This window comes from Tasmannia lanceolata, unplaced genomic scaffold, assembly GCF_043159265.1.
Source record: "Tasmannia lanceolata isolate RefF3 unplaced genomic scaffold, GAP_Taslan_0.1 ptg000011l, whole genome shotgun sequence".
Lineage (NCBI taxonomy): Eukaryota > Viridiplantae > Streptophyta > Magnoliopsida > Canellales > Winteraceae > Tasmannia > Tasmannia lanceolata.
Window position 1 is genome coordinate 26,408,953 of NW_027518688.1, and position 16,984 is coordinate 26,425,936.

The 16,984-nt window shown below is 38.9% G+C and overlaps 1 protein-coding gene across 3 annotated transcripts in view; it reads right to left on the minus strand.

Moving 5' to 3' along the window:
• PRP40C (pre-mRNA-processing protein 40C) overlaps positions 1 to 16,984 on the minus strand; it is a 34,822-nt gene that overhangs the window by 11,686 nt on the left and 6,152 nt on the right. For 2 of the 3 annotated variants that reach the window (XM_077390958.1, XM_077390956.1), the window contains exons 2-13: positions 13,063 to 13,375; positions 12,798 to 12,947; positions 12,233 to 12,484; positions 11,335 to 11,920; positions 11,082 to 11,248; positions 10,890 to 10,927; positions 10,479 to 10,557; positions 9,091 to 9,561; positions 8,248 to 8,331; positions 3,646 to 3,786; positions 3,401 to 3,507; positions 3,164 to 3,287 (exon numbers count right to left, since the gene is read on the minus strand). In XM_077390958.1, coding sequence (XP_077247073.1) covers positions 3,164 to 3,287; positions 3,401 to 3,507; positions 3,646 to 3,786; positions 8,248 to 8,331; positions 9,091 to 9,561; positions 10,479 to 10,557; positions 10,890 to 10,927; positions 11,082 to 11,248; positions 11,335 to 11,920; positions 12,233 to 12,484; positions 12,798 to 12,947; positions 13,063 to 13,368 — 2,505 coding nt within the window. In that variant the 5' untranslated portion in view covers positions 13,369 to 13,375. Of the gene's footprint in view, positions 1 to 3,163; positions 3,288 to 3,400; positions 3,508 to 3,645; positions 3,787 to 8,247; positions 8,332 to 9,090; positions 9,562 to 10,478; positions 10,558 to 10,889; positions 10,928 to 11,081; positions 11,249 to 11,334; positions 11,921 to 12,232; positions 12,485 to 12,797; positions 12,948 to 13,062; positions 13,379 to 16,984 lie in introns of all 3 variants that reach the window. The other variant, XM_077390957.1, reaches the window with a different exon arrangement.

A 16,984-nucleotide genomic window follows, 5' to 3' on the forward strand; every position in this document is an offset into this window, starting at 1 on the left:
AGCCGAGCTTAACAAGCCGAGCCGAGCCTGGCCAAGCTCGGCTCGTTTACACCCCTAGCAATGAGAAATACCATTAAACGACAAAAGGGCAATGTCTCGAGGACCGAGACAGCCAAGATACAAGACAGACAAACAGAAACAAAGCAAAAGATACATTGAAAACCAGGGATAACTATGGGGAAAGAATTTCAAAAGGCTCAAGGCGAGTCCTATCGACTCCGGAACCAGCTAGCCGATCGGCATCACTATTAGTAGATCGCCAAACATGCTAAAATTGCACTAGGTGGCCCTCTATGGACTCCTGGATTTCTTCAATCGTGTCAACAAATCTCCAAGGGTAGGGGAGTTGGCATTCTTCGATTGTGTCAACGAATCTCCAAGGGTAGGGGAATTGGCAAACTCGATTCAACCATTTGATTACATTTAAGGAATCACCTTCAACTATGAGAGAATGGATATCACCAGTATTAAGCAAACAAATGCCATGCAGGATAGCCATAACTTCTACCTCACTGTAATACTTAATTCTAATAAGCCCAGAGAAGGCCTACACAATAGCACCTGAATCATCTCTGAGAATCTACCCCACACCGATTTGGCCCCGGATTTCCTAAGTTGGAACCATTAAAGTTAAGTTTTAGCATTCCAACATTAGGAGGAGACCCACGAGGAGTAGGAAAGGATGGAGTCACCTGGCTATTAGAGATCTCGTGTCAGAAAAACCTTAGGATATTCCTAGAGACACTCCTAAAGCAGGAGAGGACTCCCGCCCAGAGAATAGTGATCACCTGCTAAAAGATGGAGTGGGTCTCTCTGGATTTGTCTTTAAAGATGCGAGTGTTTCTTCTCTCCAAATTGCCCAGATAGTAGCCAAACAGACCAACCTCCATAACATTCTTCCTTTCAAAGGCCATAGGATTAAGTTCTAGCCTTCAAAAAGCTCAGCAATAGTGAAGAGGAAAACCCACTAAAAGCTAAAACAGTTGAGTATTCAGCTCCAAATCTATCTAGCAACCCTGTAATCGATAAAGAGGTGGTCCATCGTTCCCCCCGCCTCTGAACATAGTGCAATGATCTAAAGGTTATGATGATCCGATTCGTAAATGATCTACTATCAAGATCTTAGCAAGTAGTATCGTTCCAGGGATCCTCCAGATTCGGTTAACTGGCAAGGAAGGAATGATAGGCATGAGATGATAGTATAAAGGTTGGATAGTGAATACCCCATTTGAATTCCATTTCCAACCCCTCTTATCCTCCCCATCACATTTGATAAAAGTTGATTCCAAGATGCTCATGAACATAAAGACTGTCTATTTTCCTGTCAAAGAAATTTCGGCGAAATTAGACTTTCTCAGATTGATAGGATCAAAGGAATCTCGGATACTAGCCTCTTAATTGGAGATCAACGCAAAGAGATCAGCAAGGGATCAAAGGAATCTTGGATACTAGCCTCTTAATCGAAGATCAATGCAAAGAGAACAGGGAACAATCCCTTTAATATCACCTCCTTACATCAAGTCATCAACGGTCTCTCTAGAATTGGATTTATCTCCTTTGCAAGAATCTTTTGTTTTATAATATCCCGACTTACCTATGCAGATACTATGCAATGTCTCTAGGGACTTATTGTCCCCACTGTATTCTTCATAGTATGAATATATATGTCGCTTTTCAAAAAAAAATCCCTCCAAACCGTGAAGAAACTGTTTCTGCAGTTATCACTCGAGTTCCGCCTTCCACGGCTAGCCTCGTACTTTGGTTCAATGATCACTGACCAAAATTGAGAACTCTCCTCCCCAAACCTCCATAATCATTTGCACATTAATGCTCTGTTCATAAATCTGAGATTTTGAAAGCCTAAACCCCCAGGTCGCTTAGGCCGACAATCCCATTTAATAAGATGGAACCTTCTTCTATCAGTCGAATCAGCCCAAAGGAAATACTGACATTGCTCAATGCATTGAATAACCCCAATAGGGCACCTGAACAAGGACGTGTAGTAAATAAGGTTTCTCTCCCACGTAGAAAGCCGTTTTTACACTTTCTCAATTACCAAGTGCTTATAGTAACTTCTTGGGTCTTTCCCCGTAGAGAGGGAGACCTAGGTATTTGCTAGGGAGTTCACAAAGCATCCAAGCATTATCGCAAATCTATCCATTTCTTCATTAGAAAGGTTAATGCCCATCAATTTCGACTGGCCGTTTGATATGCAGGATCACGTTAGGGAGCTCCTTTCTGCGTTTTAGGCCGTTTGATATGCAGGATCATGTCCATGACATCCTACCGTTAGGTGGTAATCATGGTGGATGATTACCACTTCAAACATAGATAAGTGCATCCCAATGACTTGAAAACGTTTTAGTGTGGTGCACAGATGTATGTGAAACATAGGGGTGCAACTCGGGTTGGGTTCAACCCGAAAAAATCACAATTCGAGTTGCGTTTGCGTCAGGTTGGGTTCGGGCTGACCTGACCCACATCAAAACCCAACATTTAAAATAAGAAGAGATTACCATTTTTCTGTTGTGTTTTATAGAACATAAAAACGTAAAGGGGAAAGATATCACCATAACCGGGTCAACCCGGCCCGAATTGGGAAATCAGGGTCGAGTTCGGGTTGAAATATTAATTTTTCGGTTGGGTCGGTTTAGCCTTCATCGGGTTGAGAGTTAGGTCGGGTTCAGGTCGGGTTGGCGGTTTAGAGTTTCGGGTTGGGTTCAGGTTGGCTTCAACCCGACCCGAGTTGCACCCCTGGTGAATCATATGCAACTTAATGAACCCCTTGATAAGAACATATATGAGTGCCTCAATCTCAAGTGGAAATGCATGCATAACTGTGTGAACATTGTTAACCAATACATGCTTAAGAAATCAAAAGAAAGAAGATCAATAATATAGCAAAAGAATAATCATTAATAAGAATTTTTTGAAATCAACCTACACTATTTAAATAAGTTACTACCATAACTAACAGAAGATTTGATAAACAACACAACTGGACTTCATTTGGAGTACAGTTAGACAACAGTTCCAGATTCAGAAAAATAAATAGAAAGCACTCAATCTATCTAAGCAGCGCAGAACACTATGAAACAAGTTCTGTGTTTTGACACATGTAGTTTCGACTGATATATGCACAAAATAAATAGAATCCCCCTACCTTAGACCAACGGCTACTTGTACTTATATCTCCTTTGTCCCGAAGCATTGACTTAAAACTAGATACAGAAGCTGTGCGTATTGCTTGAATCTTCTCTTCAGCAGCTTTCTTTAAAGGAAGAACCCTGTCAAAGCCACAAAGCACACTCACGGTATATGTTAACATAATGTAAGTAAAAAGCAAATGGGTTCTCTGCTTCAACGAACATAAAAAGTCATGTTAATAATAAATGAATACCTTTCATTCAATAAAAGTTCCCGTTCCTTACGATCCAAGGCCTCAAATCTGGGGTCATTGCCCCATTTTCTTTTGAAAGTTTGATAGTCAGTTTTGTGATCAATATCCTAATAGATACAACCAGTCAGTGACGTTAAATTTGCAGTGAGAAATCTAAAGTTCAAAAATATACATTAATAGAAGGGAGTTTTTTCAGCAAAAGAGTCACAAACAGTAAGAACTTTAACTCAAGGCCGGAAGATAACCTCTGAAGCCTCTTCTAACAATTGTTTGAAACCCTCTATTGCAGCCTTCTGAGCCGCTCTTTTTTCTTTCCGCTCCTCTTCAGCTCGTGTCCGAACGTAGTGTTCAAATAAGGATCTCCGAGCAGCATAACCCGGAACAGCCTGCAGCATACAAACACATATGGCAGTTTCAGAATGATAAAAGTGAATTCAGGGAAAACCAACATGAAATCATGATAGAATACACCTAAAGAAGGTAATATGTCTTGAAAAATAAAAAAATGGCATCAATACACCAACATGAGCTCGTGAAAAAAGTGAGTCAGAACTTTATCAAACAGCATAAAAAAAAGAGTGGAGTCAGGAAACAGCAACATAAACTCGTGATAGAATACACCTAAGGAAAAATGTCATGAAAAATAAAAAATGGCATAAATAGTAATCTCAGGCAACAGATGGCAATAAAGATAGAAAAATTGAACTATGAATTGTCCAGTAAAGAAAAAGAGAAATTGCAGAATGTTTGGAGCAATTGAGATAAATTGTTTTCCAGGGACTAATTAAATACTACTATGCAGTGTGCCTAAGAGACCAAAAAATACATGGACACATTAGGGGTTTGCAGGACACCTCGCCTTGACTTAGGACTCCCCGTAGTGTCATCGGATTCATGTCTACGAAAGGGATGTATATGATGCCTCATAAGCATTTCTCATTCTCAATATGCTCATGAAAAAAGGTAGGGGCCTATCACACCTAAATTAGATAGGAAGCAGAAGAAAATTGAAGAATCACTGTCTGATGCAAAAAACTAAGGTGGTTACTCTTACCCCCACCTTGCAGTGTTCCATCGGCATGACTTGGAAAAGATTCATGAATTGTAGAACCATAAGGGCCGTAAAGAAAATGCCTAGCCATTCTAGGTCATAAAAACTGAAAGAAATATGGGGCTATGCAGCCAGGGTGCGCCATTGAAACCTGAAGAGAAAAATGGAGCCTGGAAATCCTGTGAATTTGATTGACTACAGAAGAGACACAAAGATGGTGAGTGGTGACACATGTTTGGATAGCTGATGCAAAAGTGGTGACCCTCAAAGTTCTAGGGATTTTTTTCTGTTTCCTAGTTGTCAGATGGATCAGTAGACATAGTTTTAAATTTTGGCCGAAATCCGAAATTTCAGCTGAAATATTTCGGTTTCGGTCCGAAACTGAAAGTACATTGAATCAGTTTTTTACAGGATTTCGGCAAAATTTTGCTAAAATGAGAAATTTCGCCAAAACACCAAAAAAAATTTACCAAATTTTACATGACTTCGGCCGAAATTCCAGCAGTGGCTGAAACCAACACCGAAACCGACATTTAAAACCTTGTCCGTAGAATGTGGTACCCGAATCAGCCACTCATTCAGTGCATGGATCATTTTAGTACTTCAGTTTTTTCGTTATCTTTTTTTTAGCACATTTCAGTCTTTTCTTTATCAACAAAAAAATTTCTGTATTAAAATCATTTGTAGGTTAAACAAAAAACAGTAAAGAGGGAAGGATGTCCCGGACGACCTTCACCAATCAAAAAAATGCATGTATGACCTTTTCCTGGTTGATTCTCCTTCTAAGAGTCACAGAGGACTTCAATTTACACCCTCTAGACTAGAAAATAGTACAAGATATATATAAAAAAAAAAGTAATCAAAGCAAAGGGAGACATGAAGAATTGGTAGTGGACACAGTAGTGTGAACTTACACTTAAAACTATTCTTCACACCACATACATCATAGTTTAAGATCCCAACTGCTGCTGCAATATGCATACAGGGCACATCATGAATGTAAAGACAAATATATCAGAAAGGAAATAACCTATCACTCTTCCACCCAAATGACAGCTATAATAAATTATAAAGCATTTTGGCACTTGTCAAAGAGAGCATGATGTTGAGAGTAGAAAAGAATATGATTGGCAATGGCACAGTTCTTTCTTTCTTTTTTCTTTTTTTTTTTTTTTTTTTTTTTTGAATGGCACTGGCACAGTTTTGTAGCCAAATAATTCCCAAGTGGCTAGGGATCATTTAAGTATTTCAGTCTTTTCTTTATCAATGGAGAGAGCCTCATGCACTGGGCCACCCTTTTTTAAGTCTTTTCTTTATCAAAAACAAAATTTCTGCATTTGAACCATTCGTAACTTAAAGAAAAAGCAGGGAAGAGGGAACGAAGAACCGGACAACTTTAAGCAGGCAAAAATGCATGTATGCCCTCCCTGGTGGATTCTCCTTCTAAGAGTCACAGAGGACTTCAGTTTACACTACTCTAGAAAACAGTACAATATATAAAAACTTTAAAAAGCAAGCATAGAAAAGGAGAGAAGAAAAAATCAAGATGCCTATAAGGGCCTATTTTCTCAAAATATATCCTTGTGAAATTGGGGCTTTAATCCGGAATTTTCAGAGGCAAGGTGTGAGGCATAACCTTGCAAGTTTTTTTATTTAAAAACTAAAAATATTAAGAAAATACCAAAAATATTATAAAATCTAGAAAGAAAAAAAGTGCTTCATTTCCAAAAAAATATCGCCATCCAACCACCATTACGCTAACAAAATAAAGTATCAATCCCATCATCCAACAACTATTTTACCAACCAAATAATACAAAGTACAGAGTTCATTTTTACTAATTTGTTCGGATATAAATTCCTTCAAAGCATTTTTACATGCTTCTTGAACTTTCGATGGAAACTTGTGTCCCCTTGAAATGATGCTTGAGGTGCCTAATACCTCCTGTATAAGTTGATCACAAAATATACAAAAGATATACCCCTAGGTTGTTCCCCAATTTGTTCTTTTGAATAACTCCATGCAAAATATTTCTTAGACATCTCGCACCTCAACAAATAAAAACCACTAAAAAACCCACAAATGATGAGGACATGTAGGAATAGAAGTAGAAAGGGGAAACCGCGAAATTAGGGATTTCTATTTATGTTTCGAAGGAGTAAGCAATCGCCAACAACTCCACTACTTTTCTTTTTCATCAATGATATCTGGTAGGCGTCTTGCCCAACCCCAGCTTACTTACCAAAAAAAAAAAAAAACAACTCCACTACTGTTACATTCCTTTTGATGACAGAAATCCACTAGCAGTGAAAGATCTTGATTCCATTGAGTGGTTGAAGAGTAATCAAGAAAACAACAATTTTGAAAAGACCCTTAAAATTCAAATCTCTTCAAAATCATGAAATAAGTGATTTATAATGATGAAGATGAAAAGACTCTTACAAGACCTCCCTCCTCCACTTAACCTGTAAAAAAGGTTTAAGTGAAACAATTAAAAGAAAAAAGAAAAATAGGGAAAAATCAAATAAGGCTGAAATTAAAACTCTTCGTGAAGGCCTAATCATCGAAAAAAAAAAAACAAATGAGGCCGAAATTAAACAGTTCTTCAAGACCTAATCATCGTCTCGGAAATTTCCAACGAAAAAATTTTTGCAGGAGACTCAGTGAATGCTGCAGTCAACAATCCTCAAGACCTTGCCAATATTATCTTGAGAATCAGTGACCTCGGTTTCAATTTGGATATTTCTCTTTCTAATTCCACATTTGACCAATTCTATAGCTGATTTCCTTTCCAAGACAGGGGTTGTTAATGTCGGGCCGAGTGTTTCAAACACATACCTTTAGGTTGATCTTTGTGATGCATTTTATTTTTTGATATGACCCTATTTCGACCCTAGTTCTTGTTTTGCTTTCTTAATAAAATTTTCCTTTTCACCTTGAGGTTGGAGGTTCAATCCCAGCTTAACTATCAAAAAAATTCCTTTTTAAAAAAGTTAATGTATCCCTGTGAGACATACGCCTCAGTCTGCCTCAACATCTGAGGCATACACCTCATAAGCCTCCCACCCTATTCCGTTAAAATCACTTGGTACCAATGAATTGCAGATGTGGGAAAATAAATATGTAATTTTTCCAAATTTTTAAACAAAAATGCCAAAACATCTCGTTCCAGAAGAAAAATGAACACCCACTGAGAGAGAATTGGATACTGGGCTTTCCCGTCACCAAAATAGCGATGTTTTTTAATGCTATATGTACTCCAAGGTTCAAAATTATTCCAGCATTGAACTGTGACAATATGGTTCAGCTTATCAATCTAATCAAATTGCGGAGATAGTAATTTATTTCAGGAATTAAAGAGTTAAGTAACAAAATGAAAATTATCACAAAAAAACCTCCAAGTTGCTACCCCAGATAATGGAAAAAAATAAGCACAAAAGAAAACTACTCTAACCAGATACAACTAAGGCAGGTAAAAGAGAAAGCAATACATATGCACGTCTTAATATCATTATATTCAGAACACAATAACAAACATATCCAAGGTTCTCAGTGCTGGAGGTCGTAAAATGAACCACATGAAACTGGCAGAGCAACAAGAAAATGAAAATAACATGATAAAAAAATTCATCTCATCACAAGTGGGCACAATATAAGTCCACCTAATATCATCATTACCACTCAATATGTGTGTGTGTGTGTGCGCGCGCGCCAAACCTGATCCAGGGTGTTCCAGTTGCAGGAAAGACCCAAAATACCTGTACACAGTAATTAATAACCTTTAGACTCAACAAACCTTAAAGCGCGGATCAAATAATATCTTCGGCAGTTCCTTATCCCATTTCGAGAATGGCGCCACTCCCCGCTCTTTAAGCATTTCCTAGGGAATTAAACAGACAAAAAAAAGATTGTGTAATGTGATTTTCAGAATTTAATGAAATTGGAAGTGCAAAAAGCATTCAAGAAATGAAAGATTAGAGCCATATTTCAAAGACATTTGTGACTGTGCAAATTCAAAGGGGCTTAGATTATTATTCAGAATTGTGAGTTTTCAACTTTTCATCTAATTTTGAGCTCAAAGGCGAAAACAAACATTAGATAAACCCCTACAAACAACTGCTACATGAAACAAGGAGTAACTTGAAACCCAAATTATTTGACCATACATTATGAAGACTTCTACAGAAATGTAAGAAGCAAGAAAAGAGACACCCAAATAATTTGAACAACATTATGAAAACTTCTATGGAAATTTAAGAAGCAAGAAAAGATACCTTGAAGCTATGTCACAAATATCGTTCTCAGGAGTTTCTCAGCAAGGAAAAATCTCGGGATATATTAAATTTTTTTATTTTTTCGGGTTTATATCAGGAATAAAATGATAAAAGTAAAATTATTTAAAATATATATATAAATATAAATTTATGAAAAAATATAGGTAAAAATATCGGGATTTTTTGAAAGGTAGGTAATATCATGATATTATCGCGATATTTTATGATAAAAATGAAAATATTGTTATATTTTTAAAATCTCGGGATTAGTTTGGGATTTTGTCGTTTTATCAAAATGCCGAGATAAAAGTGTGATATTTTGACATGGCCTCGAAGGCATTCTTAAAAAAAGCAAGAAAAGATACCTTGAACTGAATAATGCACTCCTCTTTAGTAGGTCCACTGTCCACATCATCTGAATCTGATGAGGAATCTGACATATTTCCATCCCCATTAGCATCTTTTAATTTGTCTTTGCTATTCTCACTCTGCTGGCCCTTCACTGCCACCTCAGTCGATCTTGGGCCATTTAAATCTGACGTAGCAGGCGCAGAGGAACCCGGAAGAGGGGACGGAGTAACAGGAGTGCCAGCATCTTGGAGCTTCTTTTTAATTAAATCCAATGCAGATGAAGAAACCAGTGCACCTGAACTTCTAAGAGGTGTGGCGTCACGACCGCCAGTGTTAACAGCAGGAGCACTCAAAGTAACGGCAACAGACCCTTTTTCTGCTGATATACTAGCATTTTGCACTGGAGGTGTATTTGTTTTTAAAGAATCACTATCCTGCTTCTTTCTCATTTCTGAAACCTCTAATGGGACTTGCCAGCTACTTACCTGAAATTGAAATTCAGTCATGTAATGATGTAAGCGATCAGAGTTAGTCAAAAGGTGTGGTTTTAAATTTCAGCTGAAATACCGAAATTTCGAGATTTCAGTTCGGACGGACACCGAAACCACCTAAATCCAAAATTTCGGCCAGTTTCGGCTACGTCCCAAAATCGAAATTTTAAACCTTATCAAATGTACATTCAGTGAAACACAAGTCAAACAACCATCCAAATTGATAAGATCATCACAAGAATAGTGACTTAAATATGAATGTTGTCCTCTACAAAGCAACCCTAATAATGATATTCAGAAGATGCGACTTAAGTCCGCTCAGCAGTCTCATAACGAACACTGCAGCTATACAAATAGAAGTTTGAGAAATCACCGTATCAGACATGAGGATTGGCATGGCAATAGGATTAGTACCTGATTTGCCATTTATTCTTTGTATTTGGCACTTATAGACATGAACATATTTCCATACATACATATCTTTTCACATGTTATTATGGCTTCACATATTTTGATGGACTCCCAACCATATTACAAAATTTCCCATACCATTTATAAGGACACATCTGCATAGGATTTTCAAAGGTTCTGTGTCTGACACTGAAACATGGTTGTGTCCAATTTACATCGGCACAGAACTGCCATAAACTCAATCACATACAACCATGATGAGTTTGGACTTTGGATGCTTTGGAAATGTAAAATACAAGCAATTCTGTTCACATCTAATACAAGTAAATACCAAATTTCTTGAATGTAAAGTTCAAAAAGATTAAGGGCAGGACATCCTACTCTCCATTTACATAATCCAAGAAAAAGATCAAAGGACCAAATGTGTCTACCATATATGAAGGAAAATATACGAGGCTAAGGTTAATTAAATTCAAAGCAAGAAACAGAATCGAAGATACCTTGTTTTTAGCATTGTAATAGTACTTCTTGCCATCGTTTGTTGTGACTAATGACCATTCTGTACCAGCCAGCTTCTCCCTGAGCAAGCAAAGGCATCATACAGCTCAAATCAAAATAATTCAAGTTTTCATTTTGTTGTAACCATGGTTTTAAATTTCGGTCTGAAATTTCTGAAAATTTCGAATTTCGGTTTTGATTTCGGCCAAAATTTGGTAATTTTGACTGGCCAAAATGGCCAAAATTTGGAAAAAAAAAAAAAATCGGTTCCGGTAGGGACCGAAACTGAAATTTAAATCCATGGTTGTAACATCGATCTCTTGAGTAATAATAATGCCTAATAATTTGTAGTGACTAATGCCCTATTGGGTTAACTACTCTTGGGTCCCACACTAGGAGTATAAAGTAGGTACCATGAAACTGGAGTTGGCTGAACTGTGACTTTGTCTGTCTGCAAAGGAGAACAAAACCCATTAAAAAACAAAAACAAAAAACAAAAAAGAACAAAACAGAAACATTCTCTAACAGATGCATCACCAAAAAGAAATGCCGAGACTGATAATGAAGACAGTAATACTTAAATAACAATTCCTGGCTGTAACTACCTCCCCTTTAAAACTGGGAGGCTTTTCATATGTCGATTCTCCAGTGAAAGCATTATAGTAATACACGGCTCCTGTGTCAGTCTTGTGTGCTGTCCATGTGTCCATGTCATCTTTCTTGGCAATGCCTTCATCCTTCCCAGTAGGGTCATTAGCTTGTTTATCCTGATCTGCAAAATGCCTAGAAAATTAGTCCACATAACAATGTTTAGTTTAATGAGATTCCCAGAATGTTGAATTGGAAAGCCAATCCTACCAATGCCGGGAGGGGGTGATTGTGCCCCTAAACTGCTTGCGGGCTGACCAGATCCCAGAGTGGCTGGGGACGCTCCACCAGGTGGTCCGATAGGGGAAACACCAGGAGGTTGTGATTCGGACAAAGGCCCGGAAGAAAGAGGCATGCCACGTATAGGCAAAGGATAGGGACCAGGAAGAACCCCAGGATATGGTAGAAATGGAGGACCTGACAGGCTACCAACTTGAAGGGGATGCAGCCAAGGTGCTTGAGGGGGTGGGGCCATGGAAGGTAAAGAAGGATACGGTGAATACATATGCGGCGGAGCATTTTGAGCAACAGCTGTTGGCTGAACAGTAATAGTAGAGGATAATGACGCAGATGAAGGAATCCCAGGGGGTCCAGGTGTTCTAGGAGTTCCTGGCATCCCAGGAGGCCGGGGAAATGACGAGGGAATCTGCATCCACATAGTGGGTGGATGCAAATTAGGAGCTGCAGGTGAAATGGAAGAACCTGAAATAATATGGACAGGCAACGGGACAGACTGGGAAATAGATGATGTGGGAGGGGCATTGTTAGCTTCTTGCTTACCAGCAGCTGAGGCGTTCTGCAATTATCCAAGAAATCAAATCATCTATATGTTATAGGAGTTTTTTACTTATTTATGCATGAACGTAGTTGTAAATTTCAGCCGAAATATTTCGGTTTTGGTCCAAACTGACACCAAAAGTACATTGGATCATTTTTTACAGGATTTCACCGAAATTTACAAGATTTCCACCGAAATTTTTTTACCGAATTTTACATGATTTCGGCAGAAATTTCAGCCGAAACCAAAAAATTTTGGTTTTGGTAGTGGCCGAAACCGACACTGACATTTAAATCCTTGTGCATGAAGGTTTGTGGCTAACAATTATACCAAGCTGGAGGAAGCATTCTTCTGTGAGGCTTCCACTGGAGGAGGTAAGCTTCCACTAAAAGAAAATCCAGCTGCAACAGACATGTGTCCTTTTGGAACAGAGAAAGGTGACTGTTTGGGAGCTGGCATATTTTGGGCTGCTCCAGGAACAAATGGATAAGGATGTCCAGACTGCCCTGGAACTGGAGGTTGCAGGGATGTGGCATTTGGTGGAATAAACTTTCCACCTTGTGCATGACCGGGACCAGCAACCTGGAATGCAATAGAAACAGAGACTGCACATAAATACCAAGTCTAGGGAAGACTATTTATGTGTTAGTTACAGAAAGGAAAACACTTCTAAAATGGGATCCCGTTTAGAAAACAAAGGTAGTGGTGAAATTTACTGACGATTTGGTCAATTTCAAAGTGATTTTTAGCTTTTATAGGGATTCGTGCCCCTTTCTTTGTCTTTTGTGCAAGTCTCATAAGAGATGCTCGTCTTTTTTTCCAAACGGGATTCCCGTTTTCTCTTACAGAAATATCACAAATCAGAACTTCCAAGGCAAAGTAAATAAGCCCTTACAGCACAAGGTTGAGGCTGCTGACCACTTGCAGGGCCAACATTAGATTGCGATGCTATATTGTATGAAAAAGATGGCCCGGTTGATGAAGATTGCCCAGGAACTGGGGGTTGAAGGGCTGCCGCAGGCACTGGTGGATTTAACTTCAAACCCTGCATTAGATCCAACTTAATACATCAAATTAACTAGACCCAAAAGTCAACACAAAAAAAATAATAATAATAATTGAATCTCTAGATTAGTAACACAAGAGAAGGAGGAACCAACAGGAGCAGATGGAGATTGTTGAGAGTTTCCAGAGGCCGCATTAATCTTAGGAACCACGCTATAAGAGAATGAAGGTGCAGGGACCACATATCCTGGGGTGCTAACAAATTTCGCTCGAACAGATTCTTGCAATGGTTCACTTGTAGTACCATTTGGACCCCTTGGAGTTGGTGGGCCTGTAACTGGAGCAGGGGAGGCAGTAACTGGCGTTGGAGGACTCATAGCTGGTCCTGAGATTGGTACTTGAGGGGTAACACCGGGTGCTGAAGGTTGAACCTCCTGTGGTAACCACGCTGATGATGACATTATCTATCTGCTACATCATATGACAAGAATAAAATCAGAAGCCAATTTTTCGCCTTCTGATGTGGTGAATGATCCACTCATTGTTTAAAATGATTATAATCAAGTGAGAATGATAGATGATAATCATCATTTTCAATAGTAGTTCATCTTCTTACAAATGATACCCAAAACATGAAGTAGCTGCATTTCAAGATGTAGACCATCGCCAGCTTAAAAAGTATGGTGCTACTAAAGAATAACAAGAAACCCCAACTTTACAACCATATCAATACTTCGTATCACCATTCCAAAAAAAAATGAACAATTAGTATCAGAATAGCACATACATGACCTTTGAGTATGACACACATTTATCGTACTCATAGGCATATACAATATATGAGGAATGCTAAACTCAGGGGAGCCCTTGCACAAAACAGGTGAAAGGGTGCCCCCATTGGATGCGTGTAACCTAAGTGCATTCATTGTTCGTTGACTTTTACATCACTTTGGTGGCATGCATCCAATGGGGTCGTCCTTTCATCTTACTTTTGCAGGGGCACCCCTGAGTTTAGCATCCCTAACTGTGTTCCAAATATATATATATATATATATATATATGAGGAATAAGATTGTGCGCTCGACCGCACCAAGCTTGGTGCGGTCGAAGGCCTAAAACTCGTGTGGGTCCACATTGTTAGGATGATCCAAAGCATTTATTTGCAAGGCCCTTACATAGATAGGGTGTGTACAAAAAATCAGCTCCATAGGATCATCCTAACCCATCCAAAAGTGGAGGGCAAAATGGACAGACATCGTTTGCCACAAATCTGCCCATTTTTTCCCTCCACTTTTGGAGGGGTTAGGATGATCCAATGGAGCTGATTTTTTGTACACACCCTATCTATGATGGGGCCTTGCAAATGAATGGTTTTGATCACCACAAAAAATGTGGGACCCATGTGTTTGAGCCCTCGACCGCATATAACCCTATATGCGGTCGACCGCACACTCCTTTTCCTCATATATATATGAGGAATAGGATTGTGCGATCGACCGCACCAAGCTTAGGTGCGGTCGAGGGCCCCAAACTCATGTGGGCCCACTTTGTTACAATGATCCAAAGCATTCATTTGAAAGGCCCTTACATAGATGAGGTATGTACAAAAAATCAGCTCCATAGGATCATCCTAACCTATCCATTTGTGGAGGTCAAAATGGACAGACACCGTTTGCCACAAATCTGCCCATTTTTACCCTCCACTTTTGGAAGGGTTAGGATGATCCAATGGACCTGATTTTTTGTACACACCCTATCTATGATGGGGCCTTGCAAATGAATGGTTTTGATCAACACAAAAAATGTGGGACCCATGTGTTTGGGCCCTCGACCGCACCTAAGCTTAGGTGCGCTCTCTCTCTCTCTCTCTCTCTCTCTCTCTCTCTCTCTCTCTCTCTATATATATATATATATATATATATATATATATATATATATATATATATATATATATAGAGAGAGAGAGAGAGAAGGGTTGCTGCGCTAGAGCGCAACTAGGCTTAGATGCGCTCGAGCACAAAAACGCAGGGGGGGGGACATTGGGGGGGTGATCCTAACCATTCATTTGGAAGCCCCCATCATGGAGGGGGCCTACCAAAAATCAGCTCCATTGGATCACCAATGGGTGTCCATTTGTGGGGCCAACAATGGACAGATACTGTTTGTCCACAAATCTGTCCATTTTTTGCCCCACAAATGGACACCCTAAGGTGATCCAATGGAGCTAATTTTTGGTGGACACCCTACCCATGAAAGGGCCCATCAAATGAATGCTTTGGATCCCACCCAAAATGTGGCCCCACCCTGTTTCTATGCTCGAGCGCAACTAAGCTTAGCTGCGCTCGAGCGCAGCAACTCTATCCTCATATATATATATATATATATATATATATATATATATATATATATATATATATATATAGAGAGAGAGAGAGAGAGAGAACTGTTGGTGAGCTTAAGCGCACCATTTTTTTGGTGCGCTTAAGTTGTTATAACGCCTCCCATTGGTGTGCTTAAGCGGGACCCAAACATTTAAACGAATGGGAGGCGTTATAACAACTTAAGCGCACCAACAGTTTTCTCATATATATATATATATATATATATATATATATATATATATATATATATAGAGGAAAGTGTCTCTAGTCTCTCCCCTTGATAAGCTTATCTACTCCTCCCTTTAAAAAAACACAGTGGGCCCACGCTGTTTGGATGATCCAAAGCATTCATTTGATAGGTCCTAACATAGATAGGGTGTGCCCAAAAAATCAGCACCAAAGGGTCATCCTAGAACTTCGTTTTGTGGTGCCTTGTGGTACCCATTTTGGACACATATAAACGTCCACGTTTATATGCGTCCATTTTGGACACGTTGTGCCCAACAAAATGAAGTTCTAGGATGACCCTTTGGTGCTGATTTTTTGGGCACACCCTATCTATGTTAGGACCTATCAAATGAATGCTTTGGATCATCCAAACAGCGTGGGCCCACTGTGTTTTTTTAAAGGGAGGAGTAGATAAGCTTATCTAGGGGAGAGACTAGAGACACTTTTCTCATATATATCACTTTTCTCATATATATATATATATATATATATATAGAGGAAAGTGTTTCTACTCGGTCCCCTAGATAAGCTTATCTACTCCTCCCTTTAAAAAAATACAGTGGGCCCACGCTGTTTGGATGATCCAAAGCATTCATTTGATAGGTCTTAACATAGATAGGGTGTGCCCAAAAAATCAGCACCAAAGGGTCATCCTAGCCCTTCGTTTTGTAGTGCCTTGTGGTGCCCAGAATGGACACATATAAACGTCCACGTTTATATGCGTCCATTTTGGACACGGTGTGCCCAACAAAACGAAGGGCTAGGATGACCCTTTGGTGCTGATTTTTTGGGCACACCCTATCTATGTTAAGACCTATCAAATGAATGCTTTGGATCATCCAAACAGCGTGGGCCCACTGTATTTTTTTAAAGGGAGGAGTAGATAAGCTTATCTAGGGGACCGAGTAGAAACACTTTCCTCATATATATATATATATATATATATATATATATATATATATATAATCAAACGTTTAAGACTATTAAACACAATAAGTACTACGCACCCCGAAAACCTATATATATAACTATATATCTGTTATCCTTCAATGTGTTTTACAATATGCATTTTGTAAATCGTATGCATTTCCTTATTTTGTCTTTTGTGACAAAGTGCTCTTATCCTTAGCTTTGTCTTTAGGGAAATACTTAATCCCACATCTGTTATACACAAAATCATTCATGGGTTTATATAGAGAATGAGATTCTTGAAGCGTTGCGATTTAAAGAGGAATAGAGACACTTGGTAAATAAACTTTTCACAGGCATGCGAGCAGAGCAGAGCCGACACATGGACGTGGGGTGGGAAGAGGTGGGATAGGGTGGTGTGTTTCTATTGGCACTTGCTTTGCATTATTATTTTTTATTAACATATTTCGTTTGTTTTTTATTTATTTTATCCCTCTTTTATTATGGGTGATCACGATCGCAAAGGCGTATGTGATCACTGTTGTCGTTCCAAGCAAAA